The sequence below is a fragment of the Sarcophilus harrisii genome, chromosome 4 (genome assembly GCF_902635505.1).
Source record: "Sarcophilus harrisii chromosome 4, mSarHar1.11, whole genome shotgun sequence".
In the NCBI taxonomy this organism is placed as follows: Eukaryota; Metazoa; Chordata; class Mammalia; order Dasyuromorphia; family Dasyuridae; genus Sarcophilus; species Sarcophilus harrisii.
In genome coordinates, this window is record NC_045429.1 from 59333189 (window position 1) to 59355321 (window position 22133).

Sequence of the window (22133 nt, forward strand, 5' to 3'; positions counted from 1 at the left end):
ATAGCCAGGAAGTGTTAAGTGTCTGAGACCAGATTTGAACTCAGGTTCTCCTGACTTCAGTGCTGGTGCTCTATCCACTGTGCCACCTAGCTGCCCCAACTCAGAGCATTTTTAACTTAAAAATATTCTAGGTTTCAGGGCTTTGCACTACATTTTTACAGTTTTCTTCCCTAATTTATTAAAACTCTCCTTTGTAGGCTAGAGCAAGTCTCACCCAGGCTTCCAATCTTTATTCTGGACAAGTACAACAGCCTGGTCAGAGCAGTTTCTATAATACTGCTCAGTCACCCAGTGCTCTCCAGCAGGTAAACTATGGCATGGTAAATTTCCTCAATCTTCTTTTTATTTATTTTTTCTTTTAATTTTATGTATTAAAAAAATAAGATTAAAATACTAGAGCATGATATAGTGTGAGTGGGAAGTTTGCCATGGAGCAGGAAGACATGGGTTGTTCAAATCTCTTCTCAGTTTTAGGCAGCTCTCAAATGCTCTGGCTGAGAAGACACTGGCCTGCAGGAGCAGAGACAGTTTCCTTATTGAGGACTTTTCCTATAGTAATGAAATCACAGTTCCAATCATTGTCCCATCCATTAAACATAACAAACATCTTAGGACCAGGACAAGGTTGGAGAGTAGAGATTGGGAGGGTAATGTAGTATGTTACAATTGTGTCTCATGGGTTTGAGCAAACATAAGATGAAGTACACGAGCAAGTACTTGATGTTTTAACATCAGAACGGAATGCCAAAAAAATCAAATTTATGGAGAGAATAATGGTGGCGTATGTTCTGGCTCCGATGTACTTTTTTAAAAATAAATAAAATGAACACATTGAAATCAAAATATTTCTTGAAACTGCAGTTCCCTGGCATTGTTTATGTATATTAGCTTCCTATTTAGAGGATGGGTTAGCTAGGTTGATGCAAAGGATAGAGCACCAAGAAGTCTGAAGTCAAGAAGTGTCTTTCCTGAGTTCAAACCCAACCTCAGATACTTCCCAACTCTGAAACCCTAGGCAAGTCACTTTACCCTGAAATGGCAGTATCTTTGCTACAAAATCTCAAAATGGGGTCACAAAGAGGCATGACTGAAATAAATTGAACAGCAGCAATTAGAGGATAATATTGTTCATGAATACTCTTTTTGCTCCTCACAAATAAACTCTTTAGAAACAAAGGTTTTCAATCCCTTGAAAATGAAAGAGAAATTGACAATTGTCATTGTTATTGATGATGTTTTATTACATTTTAATGATTTTACAGAGTTGCGATGAAATGCCTATTCAGAAATCCTTGTATTGTAAAATTGAAGCCTTGTAATGAGTTATTGCTTATTTAGATCTCTGTATTATTAATTATATCTTATTTTGTTCCTGAAAATAATTTTCCTTTTGACATTTGCTTTCACCCTGTAATCATTGTGAATGGCTCAACTTCTGGCTTTTCCTTTCCTTTACATAAACTTGTATTCTCAGTAACTTGTTCTTGGGTTCTTTAGATTATTCATAGAGATGGGGCAAGCGCACAATATACAGTTCATTGCATTCATGGTGCTATGAAATTTCTTGCATTTGAGGAACTTGAAGCAGCTTGCAGATATTACCAACAGGCTGGCACCTTAATATCAAATGTAGCCAGTTCATTGACTTTCAAAAGTAACATGAGGAAATAAAGACCTGGGAAGCCTGTGTCATCTGTTTATGATTTCCTCAACTGTTGAACTCAGAAGAAATCTAATTTTTTAATCCATTAACTGCATTTATTTGAAATCTAGTCACCAGTTATTGTGTAGATAGTTATGTGAATTAAGGGTGTAGTTAGGGAAGTATATAGATATATATTATATAAAATGTGTAAGCATATTGATGAGTTGTCTCTTTTCTTGTTTCTCTCTTCTCTCCCAGGTAACTGTACCTTTGCCGGCTTCACAGCTTTCCTTGCCTAACTTCGGATCTACTGGGCAACCTTTAATTGCTTTACCTCAGACATTACAACCCCCATTACAACATACTCCACCACAGGCCCAGGGCCAAGGCCTGAGTAGACCTACACAAGTAAACCAGCCTTTCAGAGGATTAATTCCTGCAGGAACTCAACATAGCATGATTGCAGCTACTGGAAAGGTAAGTGTGAAGAGAACATGTTGATGAATGGATGAATACAGGAATGGGTGCAGCATTGGATTTGGATGGGCTTTAATAGGTATTGATCTGTGCTTATAATTCTGGTATATGAAACCATCTTATAGAAGTTTTGTTTGTTATCCCTTTCTTACTTTTAGATAGATTAACCTATTCAATAAAGATTCATAGAATTTTAGAACTCTAAGGAACCTTGGCTAGATAGAAAGAGGGATTTTTTTTGGGGGGGGAGAGGGATTTAAGGGGCTATCAGTGTGATGTACAGGTCACTTCATTGCTTGGTCTGAGTTCTTTTAAAATGAATAACTTAGACTTAAGTAGCCTGTAATATCTTTCCAGCTCTCAGTCTCTTTTCCTACAATAGGACTTAAATAAACATTACATGTGTATCTTGGATTTTCTAAATGTTAAAAGTAGTTTTATTATTGTCTTATTCAGATGTCAGAAATGGATCTAAAAGCCTTTGGAAGTGGCATTGATGTAAAGCCAGGTACTCCTCCAATTGGTGGTAGAAGTACTACACCAACATCCAGTCCTTTCCGGTAAATGAGAATTTTAACTTGCTTATCAAACCTAATTATTCCCTCTACCCCCTCAATGTTTAATTACTATCTAGTATTTTGTATTCATTATTAATTTGTAATACAATGCATTACATTGTATTAAAGATATGTGTCTATAGGAAAATATTTGAGATTATAACAATGTCTATGACACTCATTCCATCCTACTTGGGATTTTTCCTGAATTCATTTATTTAAAAATAAGTTCATTACTATATAATTGTAAAGACCAACTCTTAACTTTGGAGAAGACTTTAGAAAAATGTCCCTCCCTTCATTGCAGAAGTTGGTATTGTAGATGTAGAATATTGCTTATATGTAGACATAGTTGTCTTAATTGTTCTTAATTGAACTCATCTCTTTGTTTGAAGGAATTAACTTAATGGTTCATGATAAAAACAACTATATTTAAAAATAAATGATACAAGACGCCAGTAAAAATTCTATTAATTTCATGTAACTCGTGTTACCACTAAGTAAAAATGTTGGCCACAAAATCTTGAATGATTTACTTGGTTTTAAAGTCAATTTAATACGAACTAGGGTAGGGGATAGAACTTATAATACAGATGGACACAGTGACTCAGAAAACTACAAATAATCAGCTGTGTTTTATTATCTGCATGGTCCTTGGTGAGTTGCTTTAACTCTTCTGAACTTCATTTTCATTATCTCTAAAATGGCAACCATATACTGCCTGCCTTCCAGGGCAGTTGTGAACCTAAAAAATGTTACATAGATCAGTTATTGCCCAGGGCAGATGTTGACTAATTGTTGGTGGCTTTTTTCTAAGGGCCAGTTCTACAAGTCCCAACAGCCAGTCCAGCAAAATGAACAGCATCGTCTACCAGAAGCAGTTCCAATCTGCAGCTGCAACTGTGAGAATGACCCAGCCATTTCCTGCACAGTTTGCACCCCAGGTGGGCAGACACAGACAAGAATTTTTCCTTCCACATTCTCAGACTTTTGCTAACCCCTACTTTGTGTTAACAGATTGGGAAACCCAAGGCAATAGTTCCTTCTCTTAACAGTGACCTTTTATGTAAATGCCAGTTTAGATCATATTATTATTGACAAAAGGAAGGGTTAAAAGCAGCCAGGAGAGCCAAGTCCTTGAGATTCCCCACACAGCTCTGAAAGTACTTTTCAGTCCTCTATGTTGCCTTGGGATAAGTTGAAAAAGAAGGGTCCCAGTGCTTGGGATTTTCCAAGGTTTACAGGTTTCCACCTGAAGATATTTATATCTACACCTCGGTTGTCCCATAGTATAACCATCTTAGCTAGGACAAACCAAAGTTAAATAAATTCTCCCCAAGTAGATTGACTTCTGAGAGAGGATGCATGGCTCCTTACTTTCATATTGCATTCCAATTACGTGTATGCTGCACATCTCTCTTTACTAAAGATGTCCTCATTCATAATGGCATCACTATTTTTTCCCCTCTTCAGAATTTGCAGCTGAAATGATAGAGTCCAGGGAAGTACCATAGCTTGACCTTGGATCACATTTTCTGGCCTATACTCTTCAGGCATGACATACTTCATCTTGGCCCCTGTTAACGGAACGCTTCAGCCCACCCATTTCCTTTCAGTGGCTCAGTGGGCACTTAACTAGATTTATTCTGGGATAAGCCAACTGGTGATCTAGTTGGCAATTTTTTTTTTAACAGTTCAATGTGTTATGTTTTGTTTTTTTCCACTCAGATCCTCTCTCAGCCTAACCTGGTCCCTCCATTGGTAAGAGCCCCACATACTAACACCTTCTCAGCGCCTGTTCAGAGGCCACCAATGGCACTGGCCAGTCAGATGCCTCCTCCGATGACCACAGGCCTCATGAGCCACCCTCGTTTGCCACATGTGGCCAGGGGTCCTTGTGGATCACTATCTGGAGTCAGAGGTAATCAGGCCCAGGCTGCGTTGAAGGCTGAACAAGACATGAAGGTTAGTACAGTGTTAACAGCTGATAGGGCAAGATTGTGTCTCTTGAACCATGTCTTAAGATGCCTTGGGACCCTTAACACAAATCCAGGCATTTGTTGTCTTAGCACATTTACCCCAAACTAGCTGCTTTTTCCTCCCCCTTTTTTTCTTCCATTGCAATTGGCAGCAAACCAGCATTTTTACCCTGTGGCCAAGTAAATTGCTAATGAAATAAATTGAGGGAGATCTGAGTTTAACCTTGAGGCGCAGCTATATCTTTTGAACAGAGAACAGAAAACTATACAGGGGTTACTAAAGTATCCCTTTATTCCCCAGTAATTAATGATATCATTACTATTCTGTCAAAATTCCATTTGGATAAAATATTCTGCCTGATTAATTTTCTCCCTTCCCTTCAGAGGGAAACAGGTTTTCTATATTAAACTATTATCTGTTCACTCACACACATACACACCTAATGTCTTATAATAGGGTTAAGTTATTTTTAGGTAAAGAGAGCTTGGAAAGCACTTTGGGATCCTTCCAGATGAAATCTGTTATGAAAAGACAAGATTTCTTAATAGAACAATCCCTAGGAGTCTGTGTGGGGACAATTTAGGGTTGTAATAAATATGGTATTAGTCTGCTATCTCTACAGGAAAACAGAATCATGTCTGTTATCTCTTTTGTCCTTAGACTTGGCTTTAGGGATCTTGTGAAATCCTATCATTTCTTCCCCCTAGGCAGTCTGACATGAGAGATGCTAACTTTTTTTTTTTCTTAAAGGAAATAAAATCATCCATGTGATGTTTTCCTTTGATGAAGATTTGTTATATTATAAGTCATTTTCTAGGAATTGTAATTTTAAGTTTTCTTAAAGGTTTGTCATCTATCATTTTTCTGCAAAAAGTACATTAGAAGCCACTTACAAAGCAAAAATAGCTCTGATTTGAATCACATACCTTTTATTTAAGGCCAGCTTATTGTTAAAAAATAATATGGATAAAAATTTCCAAAATTTGAGCATGAGCATAAAGTCTTTCTCATGATTAATTTCTGCTTCTAGCTACCTACTCAGTTCCTATCATTTCCTTCTAATAAACATTAGAATTAATGTGCACAATTTCTTGTGCAAATTTTGTGCAGATTGTTTTCAGGACCTTGGATGGTAGGTGTTTTTTTTTTTGTTTGTTTGTTTTTGTTTTTTTTTTTTAACTTAGATGTGGCGGGTTTTAGGATATATATAAAATCAACCTATATGTGGTTTATTGGTGTCATTTGTGGATTAACGTAAGTATGTTTTTTGGGCTGCAATGCCAATGAGATTAAATTACCATTAAGTTATTGTCAGCTTAGTGGCAGGAGTTATTAATATTTAATGCTTAAATACCAATTTCTGAATGCTTTTCTCATTTATGTTTAGTGTGGTGGGAAAAGGGCTCAGCATCAAGATGCTTGATTTTAGATGTTAATTGCTAAGGCTACATTATCAGTGCTTCTTTGTAGTTGGGTTACTGATAACTAGACCCTTTTGAGTTTTAATTTTTTAATCCAGTTCTTTTTAAGATATGAAAGTCCCATGTTATCTTTCCAAAGAGCGCTTTTAGGCAGGATACCGCAATTTGGCGCTTGGCACTCTAGGTCCGGGTGATTGGTTATACTTGATCATAGATTTTTGTCTGTCTGATTGACAGCTTTTACGGTGTTGCTACCTTTTCAGCCTAGTTGTTTCTCCTTTTTTAAGGCAAAGCAAAGAGCAGAGGTTCTTCAGTCCACGCAACGGTTCTTCTCCGAACAACAGCAGAGCAAACAGATAGGAGGCAAGGCACAGAAAGTGGACAGTGATTCAAACAAAACTCCTGAAACTCTGACTGACCCCCCTGGAGTTTGTCAGGACAGAGTAGAGGACAAGCCTCCCCCTACACCCACCACAGCAGCCAAACCTGTTAGAACCGGACCAATCAAACCCCAGGCGATCAAAACAGAAGAAACCAAATCCTAAAGGCTGTGATTTATAGCTGGGTCTGGGAAGGGGGGAGGGTTGGGGAGGGGGGGAGGGGGGAAAACGAGTTCAGCTAATGCCGGCAGGATTCCAAAGCTGGGGGAAGGGAGAGGGGGACATTCTCCTATCAGGGCTCAGGAGGATGCACAGGGACATAAGCTATTGACAGTGTCGCACAGACAGCTGCAATACCAGGGAAAGCTTGAGGCTCTGTAGACCAGCAGCTGCTCTGTGTAGCCCCACCAGAAGTCGGTCTGCACTGGGAGGGGTGCCTTTTTATAGTCAGGATGGAGATGCCCATGTATGAGCAAACAGGCCTATGTACATCTAATGCAGAATCTTCACGGTTCCCTGCCATAGCAGAAGCATGAAGACAAGCTAGCACAGCAGTCAGAATGTGACAGTAGTCAGTGTGTTTCCAGCTCCTGAGCAGAGATGGTTTCTTATTGCTTTTTTATGTTCTTTGGCTGCTATTTCCGTTTTTTCTAGGCTCCTTGCATAAGAGCTGCAGATGGATGGTGCTGGACAGAAATAGCCTTATTTTGTATTATGGCAGCTTGCTGTTGTTATGACATGGAAGCTGAGTTAAATGAACACAATCAAAGGACAGTAACTGATCTCTCCCTTCCCTTGACCTGTAAACAGATGGATGCATAGTCATGTCAGCATCCTTTAAAAAAGTTTTTTTTTTCCCCCTAAATGGCCAGCGTTTGGCTACTGCTTCTGTTTGAAATGATGCTGTATTTAGATTGTGGCCTAAAGTGTGAAGTGCTACTTGGCATCCTCTTCCTTCCTGAAAGCATCCATTCCCCGACATGGCAGGCTTGTTGCATTAATAAGTCAAACAAGTCCTTCTTGCCTCTGCTCAGCCATCTTTTTATGAAGCCAGTGGTTTTCTAAACGGTTTTCAGCTAATAGTCATGTAGAGCAACAAGCACTTAGATCTGTGCGGCTAGTTAATGGAAATCCTATCTAAGGAGATACATTTCTGTATCAGAGCTGTGTCACACTACCCTTCCTGCCCACTCTGTGCTGGAAAAGTAGAATCAAGTCAAATAATGCCTTTTTAATTGTATCTTCTAGTATTATAGCTGTAGGACAGTACTGTATTATACTTCTGTGAATGTAAAATATCCTGTACCTGCTTATGATACGTAGTAGTGACCGTGCTATACCAGAGCTGTTTTTAATGATGTTATTCTAGATAGACTTTTGTTTTTTCCAGATGATGATTGAGAAGCTAATAAAAGGCTCCAGGTACCACATCAGTAACAGAATGCTGTTTTTCTGGGATTTTTAAAAAATAAAAAAAAAAAAAAAACTTCTTTGTGGGGGGAGGGAGATGTTTTCAGGGGGTTTGTTTTGTTTTTGTTTTGGAAACAGTGAGCTGAAAGTCTAATGTGTATAAATTTTGTTCAATGACTGCAGAACCTGGAAAGGCTGTTGCTGCTATTGATGCCTAGCAAATTGCTATTGGTTATCTTTTTATATAAATATATATATATATATAATTTGAATTTTTGGAAACTTTAGCTGTGATGTCAACTTTGGAAAAGTATCCCACTTGTACTGTGTTGAGTTGGCATTGTACAGAAATTAACAGCCATATTGGTCTAGAAACGTTAAACTTAATTTTTTTTCCATTTGTACAGGGGTAACACACTGTATTAAATATGTAAGGTCTTATTTACATGGGTTTGATTACAGAAACTAATAAAATATTCTCTAAATAATATATCATGTAGCTTTCTAATCCTTTCCTATAAGAGCCCTACGAATGGCATGTCACATAAGAGCAATGACAACTCAAGATGTGAACCAGGAGAAGAGAATTTTCATGAAGCACCTGCTCTGAGCAAAGAACTGCAAGGAGTTGAGTGGGTTGGGATCCGTGCAGACTTTTTTTTTTTCTTTTTTTTTTTTTTAAAACAATAATTGACTCCACAAAGCATACAAGGCAAAACAATCTAAAAGAAAACTTAAGGGAGGACACATCCTAATGTGGTAGCTGCTTGGAATATTGTGGTCAAAGCTTGATGAAGATGTAATAAAATAATATGCTCTTGGATCAAAATACTAAGGATTTTGTGAGACCTAATCTTAGTTTAATTGTGCTTTGTTTGAGGCAATATGTTGACTTTTCAGTCGAGTAAAGTTGGGGAAGACATCTTCCCCTGGAGATAGCAGTTAGAAACACAGAAGTCTGAAGTGCTTGGATTTTTAAAGAGTTTTATATTTGTCGGAGGAATGTACATAAATTCAGTTAGATCCTAAAGACTTCTCTGGATACTTATTTTCAACCAAAAAAAGAGAGAGAAACAAATGCATGCAGACATACATAGTGATGTGCCTGGGGTCACAACCCTAAAGGGCTAAGCCAGAACTTGGGCTCCTCCTGACTTCTTGCCTTTGGTTAATGTGAGGAATAGGCTTTTAACTGTTATCAAGCTTTTCTTAAGTACTTACTCTGTTCAGAAGAATTCAAGAGGAATGTCCTTCATTTGAAATATTTCTGAATAAGGTACATGTTTTAACATAAATGGCTTCTGAATTGGAATTGAGTGAGGGAAAGACATTCTAACCTATATCTTGGCCCCAGAAAGACATCATGTTGTATCAAGTATGAAATCAGAATACTGTCTCATTACTGAATCAGTATTTTAATTTGTTTTAAAAAAAAAATTCTTTTAACTTGGCCCAGGATGAAATTTCTATTTCTAGAAATAATTGGTAGGTTAAAAATAGAAGATGTATGTGTGTTAGCTCTAAATCCTATTAATCTGCCTATTGGGTGTCCTCTAAGTACCTACCTCAACTCTTCACATTCATTTAGTTGTAGAGTCCTTGTAAAGGCAGTTTAAATGCTGCTTTTGGGAAAAGGAACAAGCATTTATTGAGCACCTACTCTGTACCAGGCACTGTGATAAATGCTTTACAAATGTCTTGGGTGACCTCTCAACACTTCTGTGCGATAGGTGCTGTTATCCTCATTTTATGTTGTGGGAAATGAGGCAGACGGAGGTTATGTAGGAGATAGGTCTTGGGATGCCAGGTTGTGCACTTTGCTTGCTGCACTACCTAGCTGCCTCTGACTTGCTCTCCTAGGGGTATGATAATGCCTTGCAAGTCAGAACTTAAGGGTTTTTTTTTTTTTTTTTTAAAGTTTTAATCCCCTGCCATGCACTTGAACAATGCTTTCTTAAAGTTAATCTTTCAAAGGAGAATGAATCCTATAAGCTTTAAGAAAGATACCTATGAGAGAAATCTTAGCCAGTTTTGTAGCCTTCCCCTGTTGTCTGCAGATATGTAATATACCAACTATATTATTATATATATGAAATTGGTGTTGGGGCAGATTAGCTTAATCTTAGTGACTTAATTCATATCTAAATTTATGAGTTTGCACATTGTCCAGTTGGCCAGCCACGGTTACTCTAATTGTGCTGTACCAATTGTTAGAATCAACTAAAACAAAGCAAAGTGTTTTGTGTTTTTCAAATATATGTTCCATTTTATGGAGGAATCTAATAGTGGGGGGGGGAGGGAAGCTGGCTTTGGCACCAGAAAGACCTGGGTTCAAATGGTGTTTTGCACAAACAAGTTACAATTGTTGAGCATCCTGAACTATATCAAGAATATTTATTGCCCTCTATTACTATGCTAGATACTAGCAATGGACAAAAATTAAACTGTCTGCCTTCAAAGAGCTTATCCTCTATTGGATGAGAAAACTAATTGGAGACCAAATATTTTTAAGATAGTCAATTGGGAAAGTCAGTAATAAGGAAATGTTTAACGTAGAATATGTTCAGTCTGTCCAATTCAGTCCAACTCTTCATGACCCCATTTGGGGTTTTCTTGGCAAAAATACTTGAGAAAATGTAGGTGATATTTTCTTTACTTTTTTGTAGTTTCCACCATTTTTCAGTCATATTCTTTGCGACACCATTGGGTTTTTTTTTGGGGGGGGGGTGCAGAGATACTGAAGTGATTTGTCATTTCCTTCAAATTAAGTAAGCTCACACAGCTAGGAAGTATCTGAGGCCACATTTGAACTCGGGTCTTATTCCAAGTTCAGCACTAGCTACTACGCCACCCAGTGAACAATATTTTGAAGGAAACGGGATTCTAAGGTGGTAAAAGTGATGTCATTCCAAGTATGAGAGATGAGCCAGGGCAAAGGCTTGGAATTGGGCAATACTAAGTGTTATATGTGAGAAACCCAAATTAGTGTGAAAGTGTGGGAATAGAAGTGACAGAATCAATCTCTATCTCTGTCTCTTGTCCAATATTCATCTCTATATTGATTTTATTTTTGCCATGGTCAGGAGGCCCCGAGCAGATTGTTGTGTCACCTGTGTGTGCACATACCCCCAAAAAAGTCCTCAAGCTCTTGAATTCCTAATTGGGACAATGTACAAAATTAACCACCCCCACCCACATACAGAAAGAGATAGGAGGAAGTCATACAGTCATGTACCATAAGACAAAAAACAATGTGGCAACAGAAAAGCAGAATTTGGAAGTGGCAAATGGCTATTTCCTATCATGCAAAAGAAAAGAATTCTTTTAAATTACAGACATTACATATATCAAACAAATCCTTCTGTGCCAAGAGGCACTTTATTTGGCTCTGAAGTTGTGCTGCCTTCCATCAACTAGCTGGCTAATGCCTTTAAACTGGATTCCATTTTCTCCATTGACTTCCATTACAAAGCTAACAAAAAAGGGTAATCCAAATATAAGGTGGGGAGGGAGATAACCTGCAATCCTAAAATCTAGAACAGTAAGGGACCTTATAATCAATCTAATCCACAATTTCTCCCAATTAATGAATGGGGAAATGGAGGCTTAGAGAAGAATCTAAAATTACATGGTTTAGGAGAGTTCAAATTTCAACTCAAGTCTCTGATCAATACTGTCTTCACTACATCATCCTGGGATTTTCTTTATGAAGGATTAATAAACCTATTCAGATTATTCCTTTTTAGTGAAATGCTAAGTACATTGCAATATTAAGATTTTGATTAATACTTATTATGAAGTTGAAATAATATAGACTTAATAGTAAATAAGAATTATTTCTTTTGATAAGATGACTAATGGGAAAATGAAAACTAACTCATGCATGGCCTCAGCAGCTGCTTGAAAAATAAAATAATTTTCAGTCACTACAAATCAGAGGGAGTGATAACGTATTAAGCCCCAGAGGCAGACCAGACCCAAGTTCAAATTTGACCTCAGACACGATTGGCTATGAATCTTGGACAAGTCATTTCTCCATTTTGCCTGATTTTTGTCATCTATAAAATGAGTTGGAAAGGGAAATGGCAAACCACTTAAGCATTTTGCCAAGAAAACCCCAAATGGGGATGTGAAGAATAAAACCAAAAGGAAATGACTAAACAAAATCAACAATAAAAGTGATTAGCAAAGTGCCTAGCATATATAAATACATACCCACACACATAGTAGGAGTTTAAATGATTGATATTGAGATAGATTTCCCCGGTATCCAACATTCACATTGGCTCTACTATCTATAATTTGGGATAATTTAAACTTCAAACATATAACTAAAAATTCAGATGAACTTTTGAGTTTGCCTATACTCAGATCTATTTAGTAAAGCAATGATATTAGGTTATATGTCTTTGAAAAGCCCTCTTCTATGTAGGTCTGAAGAATAACTTTGAGTTCCTATATTTGGACAAAGCATCACAGAATTTCAGAGTTGTTATATCGGGTTTTGTTCTTAAAGCCTTTGCATCTTGGACTTATTTTCCTACCTATAGAGCTAGTTACTGTGGTCAAGTTAATAAGAATAAATATTAAATTCCTCCTATATACCAGGCACTGTGCTAAGCACTAGTGATGCAAAGAAAGATAAAAGCAAAACAAAATACTAGCCCCTGCTCTCAAGGAGCTTATAGCCTAATGCAGAAAACAACCTGCAAACAAGAGATATGAGATAAATCGGAGGGAAGGTTTTTTTCCCTAGGAGTTTAGATGGAACTGGAAGCCAGGGAAGCTAAGAGGTGTAGATGAGGAAGAGAGTTCTAGGCAAGCAGTAAAAATTCATGGATTTGAAAGATGGAGTATCTCATGCAAGGAACGGCCAAGACGCCAATGTAGCTGAATAGGAGAGTATGTGGAGTAAAGGAAAGTGTTAAGACTAGAAAGATAGAAAGGGGCTATTCCTTATGGTACACTGAAAAAGTCAAAGGAAGACTTCCTGGAGGTCATAGGGAGCCACTAGAGTCTATTGATTGAAAAGGCAGAGTGACATGGTCAGACCTGCACTTTTGGAGAATCAGTCTGACAAGTGAGGAGAGAACGGACTAAAGTGAAAAAAGATTGGACAGGGACACCAATCAGCTCACTAATGAGGTATGTGCCAGTCTGATGTCGGTGAAAGGAGAAAAAGGGACAAATACAGGAGATCCTGAGAAGAGGGAAATGACAGGATTTGGCAGTGGTTGGGAGTGGCAGTGGAGGAGTTGAAAAGGGCACGGAGCTTCTGAACCTGGATGGTTTGAAGGATAGTGGTACATTAGTAATAAAGAAATTTAGTAAGAAGGGAAAATTGTGATGAAATCAGTTTTGGTGAAGTTTTAAGAAGTCTACAGAACATACTGTTTGAGATGTATAATGGACAGTCAGAGACCAGAAAAGGTTAGGCTAGCTAGATCTGAAAATCATAGATAGAGATTTATAGAGAAAATAATTGATATAAAAAGATAATAATTGATCACTGATTCAGAGCTGAAGAGATCACCAAGCAAAATAATAGCAAGAGCTCAGAATAAAGCCTTGGGGACAACCTGGATGAAGCTCCACAAAGGAGACTCAGAAGTGGTCAGACAGGAAGAAAACCAGGAGAGAGCAACATCACAAAAAAACAAGAATATGGGAAAGAACTGATTGACAGTGGCAAAGGCTACAGGGAAGCCAAGAAGGAAGAGGATTGAGAAAAGCCAAAAAAGATTTGGCTATTAAGTCATTGGCAGCTAGAAGACACAGTGGCCCTAAAGTCAGGGGGACCTGAATTTAAATCTGACCTCAGATATTTAACACGTGATAGCTGTGTTACCCTGGGCAAGTCACTTAAGCCTTTTTTTTTTTTTTTTTTTTTGCTTCACAAAAATAAAGAGGTCATTTTGGTGATTTTGGTTGAATGATAAGGTTATAAATTACTGCAGAAAAGAAGGAAGAGAGATGAAAGGAAGTCAAGGAATCAATTGTGGATTGCCTTTTCAGTTTAGCCACAAGAGGGAGAAGAGAGACAGCAAGTACAGACCGATCAAGTAAGGACTTTTTTTTTTTTTTTTTTTTTTTTTTAATCTGGGGAAAGTATAGAGGCGTTTGTAGGGAGTAGAGAAGCAGCCAGAAAACAGAGAGATTGAAATTAAATGAAAATAGGAATGACAGGGCAGTCGACTGGAGAAGACAGGACGAAATGAGATCACTTGGGCATATAAAGGGGTCTGCCTTGGCAAGAAAAGGGAGCTCTTGACAAATGATTTCACTTTTTTTTTTAGGGAAAAATTGTTCTTAGGAGAGAGAGTAAAGGAAGAGGTAACCATGGAAAGTTTGACAGATGTTGGGTGGTTGATAAAAAGATCCGGAAAAGATGCTATAGTGAGGAGGATAGTGAATCATTTAGGGACTTTTAAAAGGGTTGTAATATCCCGCCACCCTCACATACATAACCTTGTAAATAATCTAGTCTTTATATTTGGGAAAAGTAAGACCCAATGTCCAAACTAAGCAAAAAGACTAATTGAGGATAAAAGTACATTTTTATTATTAAAGCTTTGTTCTTATTTCTTCCACCAACTAGTTATATGAACTGTAGTAAGTTATTTCCCCATTTGGGTTTAATTTTCCTCATTATAAAACAAGAAAATGGGAGTAGATGTTTAATAGTCTATGATGTCTAAAAGTTTGATTGATGTTGGGTGAAATGATAGCACTTCCTGCACAAAGCCTTTCTCAATCTTCTTTAATATTAGTAACATTCTCTCTAACATTATTTCCAGTTTTTCTTGTATTTATCTTCTTGGTACGTAATTGCTTGCATGTTTTCTCCCTCATTTTATATGAGCTCCTTGAGAACAAGGACTAGTTTTTGCTTTCTTCATATCCCACTCAACACAATCAGAATGGTCAATATTAAAGGAGCAGTTATAAGTTAGATATACCTCTACATGATTGATGGAACTGTGAATTAGTACAACCATTTTCAAAGCAACTTGGAATTAGGCAAATAAAATAACTAAAATGTCCATACCCTTTGATGCAGAGATTCCATAATGAGGTTTATATACCAAGGAAGTCATGGATAAGAAAAAAGTCCCCATTTATACCAAAATATAAAGCCCCCTTTTTTTTCGGAACCATGAATTGGAAAGAAAGGAGATGCCCATCAACTGGAAAATGACTAAGCAATGAATCTAAAGGAATTTTTAAGAAGTGTTTTAAGAAATGACAAATATGATAAAGAGAAAACCATGAGATGGTGCAATAGATAGAATGCAAAACCTAGGGAGAGGAAGACCCGATTCAAATCCATGTTCAAACCCAGGATAAGTCATTCTTAACATTTCTCTGCCTCAGTTTCCTCATCTGTAAAGTAGGGCAGCAAAGTGGCAAAGTGCTTAGAATACCAAGCTTGGACTCAGGGAGACTCCTTTTCCTGAGTTCAAATCTGGCTTCAGATACTTCCTTTCTGTGTGACCCTGCACAAGTCACTTAACTCCATTTATCTCGGTTTCCTTACCTGTAAAATGAACTGAAGAAGGAAATTGTAAGATATTCCAGTATCTGCCAAAAATATCCCAAAGGGAGTCACAAAGAATCAGACATGACTGAAAAATGGCTAAATAATAACAACAAAGTAGGGATAATAATAGCACCTATATGCAGAGGTTATTGGGATGATCAAATGAAAGAATATTTGTGCTTTATAAACCCTAAAGAGGGTTTATAAATGGCAGGATGGAAAGATCAATGTAAATCAATGCAGTGTAAAGAAAAGAGCTGAGCAAACAACATATACAAGGAGTATGGGATGTTAATGGAAAGTACATCCACCAAAAAAATCAAAAGTAAAGTAAACACTGCAAAACTGCAACAAGAATGGCTTCCTGCTATGAAAAGCATGACCCCAAAAAAAGAGTCTGTCACCCTGCCATTTTGCAAAGGTGTGAGGTCCACAAGTGTGGTCTATTGCTTACAATTACAAATTTTTTTTTGAAGTACTAATTAGTTATACTGTTTCTTTTTTCTCCTTTTATTTTGTGTGTATCTTAAAATATATTTGTCATCTGAGATGACTCTCTGGGTGGGAAGGGAAGAATACTGGGAGAAATTTTATTTCTGTAAAAAACATGACATCAATTAAAAATTATTTTAAAAAATAAATGCTTGTTAATTTGAAATCTGTAAAACAGGTAAAATGAGTAGGAAGAAAACATTAAATACCTATTCAGTGTCAAGAACTGTGTGAAGCATTCTACAAATTACAAATGTAATAATCTACAAATATTATGTCATTTGATCTTCAGAGCAATGCTAGGAGGTAGATGTCATTGTTAATATCATTTTACAGCTGTGGCAACTGAGACAGGGTTAAGTGACTTGCCCAAGGTCACAGAGCTACTAAATGTCCGAGACTGAACTGAAGTCTTTCTGATTCCAGACCTGGTGCTTTATTCAAAGAACCACCTAAAAGGTCCCAAGGGAAAGGAACAGATAGGAGAGGAGAGAGGGAGGAAGAAAGAGAGAGAGAGAGAGAGAGCAGAGAAAGAGAGTGAAAGAGGAAGGGAGGAAAGGAGGGAGGGAAAGAAATAGATTGAGAAAAACAGAGAAATGGAGAAACATGAAGGAAGGGAGAGGAGAGAGGGAGGAGATGGAAAGGGGAGAGACAAAGAGAGGAAGGGAAAGGAAGAGGGAGAGGAAGGGAGAGGGGAAAGCGAGAGGAAGAAAAGAGGGGGAGAGAAAGAGACACACATGGGGGGGGGAAGGGAAGGAAGGAAGAAAAGGAAAGAGGGAGAGAGGGGAAGGAGAGGGAGAGAGAATGGGGGGGAGGGAAAAAGGGGGAGAAAGACAGAAAGATGGAGGGAGGAAGGAAGGGTGTTTTTTATGAGTGCCTGTAATTTCATCAGTGAGGGAACCAGGGTTTCAAAAGCAACACCCCTTATATCAAAATGAACATGTCCACAGCTGTTCTCTAACAGTCTTAGCGAGTTGCCTTTACCACTAAGAGATTAATGGGATCACATTGCTGGCACAGAGAGCATTGTCATGTGGTTCGAGAGTCCTAGCTCTGTTTCTCACTCGCTGTCTGACTCTGGGCGAGTCCCTCCACTTGAGCCTGAGTTTTCCACCTGCAAAATGTGGATAATCACATGCATGTTCTTCTCTAACTCAGAGGCTTGTTTGTGATGATCCAGACAGGGGTCCTCAAACTACGGCCCTCGGGCCAGATGTGGCTGCTAAGGACAGTTATCCCCCTCACCCAGGGCCATGAAGTTTATTTAAAGGCCCACAAAACAAAGGTTTTGTTTTTACTATAGTCCGACCCTCCAACAGTCTGAGGGACAGTGAAATAGCCCCCTATTTAAAAAGTTTGAGGACCGCTGAAAAGCCGGCAGGCCTACTAAGTGAGCCCAGCTGTGGGCTCTCTAGCACCTGATTAGTCAAGCCTTTCCTTCAGTCTTTGAAATTAGGGCACTAAGTAAAGGTGCTTAAGTTGACAGGGTTTGAGAAAGTTTAAGCAGTCAAGGGTTCAAGTTGGAGGCCACTTGCTTGCTTACTAAGGCCTTCCTTTGATGGGCAAGAAGATTGAACTTCCTATCAAAATTTAAAAAAAAAAAAAAGAAATCTGTTCATTAAGAAGAAGGAACTCAAAAGTTATTTCCAGAAGTGTTCACATCTCTGCCCAATGAAGGCTCATCCAGGTATGGTGTATGTATGTGCGGTGTGTGTGTGTGATATGTGCTTAAGTGTAAAAGGGAGGAACAATCTAATTTTTGTCACCACATCTTTAAAAAAAAAAAAAAAAAAAAAAAAAAAAAAACTTTGGAAGAAACTGAGTAATATCCATAAAGAAGCACAAGGAAATTGTGATCGTTTAGCTGGGAAAAGAGAAGACCTGGGGTGTGTTTTTGGTGTAGTTTGTTCAAATAATTGAAGGGAATGCTACATTTTAGTTGGAGATTAGTGAAAATGAAGATTTAATTTTTCATTCATCCAAGTTTGCAAACCTTCTGAAAAGATTGGTCCCGGGTGGGAACCTCTAATCTAGGAGGAAAATACTAAATAGCTTTGCATGTGAAGACTTAGGTGTCTAATATTAGAAGCAGTTCCCAAAATGCTTTAAATTGTACCAAAGAACCTTTTCATCCTGGGTCTAGATAATTCATCTTCGTGAAAGCCAAGGATTCAAGCCATTTAGGAAACAAGGGAGTACTTTGCTGTCAAAATACACCTTCAGGTTAGTAATTGCAGGAACAAAAAAAAAAAAAAAAAAAGAAAGAAAAGAAAAATAGGTCCTTGCTGGTTTATAATGCAAATGTAGCTAAGCCAGAACAAAAGTAAGCTAAGAAGTGAACTCCCCCATCCGAGCCTCTGCTATCTAGATAGATGAATAAGGATTTTTTTTTTTTTCTTCTTTGCTCCTTCTCTGGTCCGGAGTTAGCAAAGTGTTATTTCATTTTTGAAGAGGACTATGATATTAGGGAGGGGGTGCCATAATAAGTGAATTGAATTTAAGTGAGGGAGTGGTATGCAGGGTCCTCCAGAGCTACCTGCGTCCAGTGGCAAGATATAGATCAGGAAGACTGGAGATGACTCTCGATGCAATAGGAGAAGTTGGCCTTTAATAAAGTCTTTAATATATCTCAGCCTGAGGTGTTGGGGTGTTGAATGGGTGTTGACCCATTCAGTGATTAAGGTCAGGTGACTTCCTAATATACAAATGTGACAATATGGGTTCCCAGCTCAGAAAATTTCACAGTCCCTCTTCCCTCTAGACTCCTTGGTCCAGTTTTTAAAAAGTCCTCCACAATCCAGCTCCATATATACATGTATATTTTTTTCCAGACTTTTTTTTTTTCCCATTCAATTCCCTTTGTACATTCTGCCATTTCTGTTAAACTGATGTCTGGCCTAGTTCTGCTTCCCTACATTTCCACATCTACATCTCTACATCTTCTGCCTCCCTACTTTTCCACAAAGAGCACTTTCTTTCCATATTTCTGATAATGAAATCCTTCTTTGTTCAAGGATTGGTTCAGAGGTGCTCCTTCCATGAAACCTTTCATGATTTGACTCTCAGCCCTAAACCTCAGCTGAAAGGTAGGTTCCAGGTTCTCTCCTCATGTTTTCCTAGAGCATTTTGGTTCTCTCACTTCTTTGCTCCAGTTCTATCTTACTTTGAATTGTACTTATTTGGGCAATGCCCCTTAACACAATATAACACAGAGCCTTGCACCTAGTAAGCAGTAATATTTGTTCCCATGCACTCTGAGTGGTTGGTGTTTCCTTAAATACTGGAGATTTTGCCCCTCAAAGGAAAAATAAAGAAGAGAAAATTTTAGTTTTTTAATTACCATCCTTTATTCTGTGTAAAATCTGTAGGCCAAACTCCTCTAAGAGGCTAACATGGAGAAGTTAGAGAGTGGGGTTGCTACCCAGACAACCCTGTCAGAGGCAACACAGTAGATTTATTTGGAACCCCAGCAAGCTCCATGCAAGCATCAGAATGATTCCCTTTCCCACCCATTGGATGACGATATTCCTGGATCTCCAGCTCTATAAGAGAAGTCTGATGAATATCTATTCCATGCTGTGTTTCAGATTCAGCAATGACACTCAGAACACTGCAGGAGTTGGGAAGTTCTCATCCTTCCTTGGCATTCCAAGCAGGAGCATCTCCTGTGGTCAAAAGCATTAATATCCTTTACAAAGACCTGACCATGGAGGTGTTCAAGAGAAGGGTCACCATGAGTCAGAGGTACTCAAGAGCTTTTGTTCACTTGCTATGAGTGGAAGCTGAGGGAGTGAAATGTATTTCTAACTTACTGTTGCTGGAAACATCTTTCCTATGCTATTCCAGAAACATTCTGTTGGTGACAAGATGATCTCGAATAAACTAGAGAGAGGTCATGAATTTATTTTGTGAATCTGTTGATACTTGTATTTCAGTATAATTTTTTTGGATATTTTTTTTCTTTTCTCTCTCTCTATTACTATTATTATTATTTGCTGAGGCACTTGGGGTTAAGTGACTTGCCCAGGATCACATAGCTAGGAAGTGTTAAGTGTCTAAGACCAGATTTGAACTAGGGTCCTCCTGACTTCAGGGCTGGTACTTTATTCACTGCGACACCTAGCTGATTTTAGGATGAGCATATGGAGCATCTGCCTATGGAGGAGATTGAAGAGCCCTCAATAACAAGAGCAGACTTTCTGTACATAGAACAGGGGTTCATCTGTACTACTTGGGGAGCCTGCCAGAATCTTTCTTATTTAGACACTTCCTTTGCCCACTCCCCACCAAGGTCCTGCTCCTTCTATCTTAACTGAAGTTATTAATTAATAACTTCAGTTATTCCAATATCAGTAATAATAATGAAGGATATTATAAATGTATATATGTTACATATATATGTATCTGTATGTGTGTATGTGCATATACATATATATATATATATGTATATACACAGAGAGGGGGAAGGGGAAAGGAGAGAGAGGTAGAAAGAGAAAGAAAGAGGGAGGGAGAAAGGGAGAGGAAAGAGGGAGAGAAGAAGGGAAAAGGAGGGGGAAGAGGAGAGGAGAGAAAAGGAGGGGAGACAGAGGGAGAGGGGAAGGGAGAAAAGGAGAGAGGGAGGGAAGGAGGAGAGTGAGTGTGAGTACATGGAAGAAAAGAATTGGGAGCAGGCTTTTCCTTTAGTTTTCTGTGATGTGGATTGGAATCTTTAGAAGGCAGTGGTCATTGAATCCTTAAGGAAATAGTATACAGCATAAGTTTATTTTGATGGGGGCATATGGATTTTGATGGAATTAGGGATTAAAAAGCATGACTATGACATCCCCAAATATAAGCTTTTCTTTCCTAAAAGAATATTGAGCAGGTCATGTATGTTTCTCAGGCCATTCCCCAGTCCTGATGTGAATATTTTGATGTGTATAGAAAATTGTATCATTTTTACTTAGCCAAGATAGCTAACTTCCCTCTGACTTTAATCAATCAAAGAAATATATTCAAAAAGAGTAAGGGACTGAGAATGGTATTACCAGATTTAGCTATTACTAGCATTACAAGGGATGTTTAATCAAGTCTCTTTACTTGACAGCATGCTTGTCAGCATATCTAAAATTTCATTATTGAGAATTCATTTCTGCCTTTTTTCTAGAATAATGAAGCTAGGATTCTCTTCTCCCTCCGGCACGACTTCTCCTATACTCCTTGTCCCGCCACCACCTCCTCCATCTCCTGTCGAGGGCTATGGAAACCCTTGTAGGCTTCTGAAAAGTCCTGAAATCTCTGATACCTGACTGAAGTAACTCACACTGAGTTTTGTCTCATGCGTCTCCAAGGGACCCAGCAGCTTCAGATACATCTCTGCCTTGCACCCATTTTCCACTGCGAGTGAGAGTTTTGTTCCCTTGACCTCAATTGTTATTCTTTGGCAGAAGTGTTTTTAAAAATTCTTTTTAAACCAAAATTTTGACATGAAGTAGGTATAGTTTTGGGGGTCTTTGATGTTATATTGTAGAATACTTGTTGTCTTTTGTAATTGGTGAAAGAAATAAAACCTTGAAAGTGTGAGACTTCAGTCATTGCTTGTCATAGAATTTGAACAAAAAAAAAAATCAGAGTGGATTGGAAAAATATGACCAGGGCTGTTGGAAAACAGAATAACCTTGGTAGTGTATAGTGATTTAGAACATGGTCTCTCCAACCTCAACCTTTCTCTCTCCCTCTCCTTCTTCCTCTCCAATAGCTTGTCAACATGTCTAAAATTTCATCATCAAAGGTTTATTTCTTTAGTCCCAATAACTTTTCACTTGTGTAAAGTGTGAAGATACTCTAGGAGACCTTAGGAGGTGGCTCAGTAAATATAGCACTGAACCTGAAATCAAGAAGCCCTGAGTAAAGATCTAGGCTCAGACTCCAGGCGAGTCATTTATTTGATCTCTCTCTGCATTAACTTCTTCATCTGTAAAATTGGGATAATAACAGCAACTATTTTGAAGATCAATGAGATGACATGTGTAAACTCCCTTGCAAACCTTAAAGTGATATTTATTATTATATTTAAATTAGGTCTTATATGTTATTATATGAAAATGACAGGTATTATTTTAGATCAAGCTCTGAAAGAATACTCAGTTCATCTAGACACTCTAGTTTCCTCCCTTTTAGATATGAGGAAACTGAGTTTGTAGGAGTTAAAACTCAGATTCTCTGACCCTGAGATTGTGGCACAGTGTCTGG

General features: G+C 38.1%; 2 protein-coding genes across 9 annotated transcripts in view; both read left to right on the top strand.

The window, feature by feature from the left end:
- The window catches only part of PRRC2C (proline rich coiled-coil 2C), an 84323-nt gene extending 76433 nt beyond the window's left edge, over positions 1 to 7890 (top strand). For 3 of the 7 annotated variants that reach the window (XM_031936876.1, XM_031936879.1, XM_031936878.1), the window contains 6 exons: positions 198 to 320; positions 1904 to 2122; positions 2579 to 2682; positions 3497 to 3623; positions 4408 to 4644; positions 6368 to 7890. In XM_031936876.1, coding sequence (XP_031792736.1) covers positions 198 to 320; positions 1904 to 2122; positions 2579 to 2682; positions 3497 to 3623; positions 4408 to 4644; positions 6368 to 6625 — 1068 coding nt within the window. In that variant the 3' untranslated portion in view covers positions 6626 to 7890. The remainder of the gene's footprint in view (positions 1 to 197; positions 321 to 1903; positions 2123 to 2578; positions 2683 to 3496; positions 3624 to 4407; positions 4645 to 6367) is intronic. The other 4 variants (XM_031936877.1, XM_031936880.1, XM_031936881.1 and 1 more) reach the window with 4 other exon arrangements.
- Positions 7891 to 17223: 9333 nt separating this feature from the next.
- On the top strand, positions 17224 to 21462 carry MYOCOS (myocilin opposite strand). 2 transcript variants are annotated; one of them, XR_004229283.1, is made up of 5 exons: positions 17224 to 17589; positions 18046 to 18125; positions 18917 to 18988; positions 19490 to 19646; positions 21049 to 21462. XR_004229283.1 is itself a non-coding variant. In XM_031936883.1 (4 exons), exons 1-4 carry the CDS (start codon positions 17574 to 17576, stop codon positions 21188 to 21190), a joined length of 387 nt encoding a protein of 128 aa, XP_031792743.1. In that variant the 5' UTR covers positions 17231 to 17573; the 3' UTR covers positions 21191 to 21462. The 2 variants fall into 2 exon arrangements, 1 of the variants encoding a protein (XP_031792743.1); XM_031936883.1 differs by lacking the exon at positions 18046 to 18125 and having other exon boundaries at positions 17231 to 17589.
- Positions 21463 to 22133: the final 671 nt, after the last annotated feature.

Bases quoted from the DNA above. Each gene is read 5' to 3' on its own strand.
- MYOCOS (XM_031936883.1), top strand. The intron at 18,989-19,489 runs GTAGGTTCCAGG...GCTGTGTTTCAG, and splicing joins CCCTAAACCTCAGCTGAAAG to ATTCAGCAATGACACTCAGA. The intron at 19,647-21,048 runs GTACTCAAGAGC...CCTTTTTTCTAG, and splicing joins AGGGTCACCATGAGTCAGAG to AATAATGAAGCTAGGATTCT.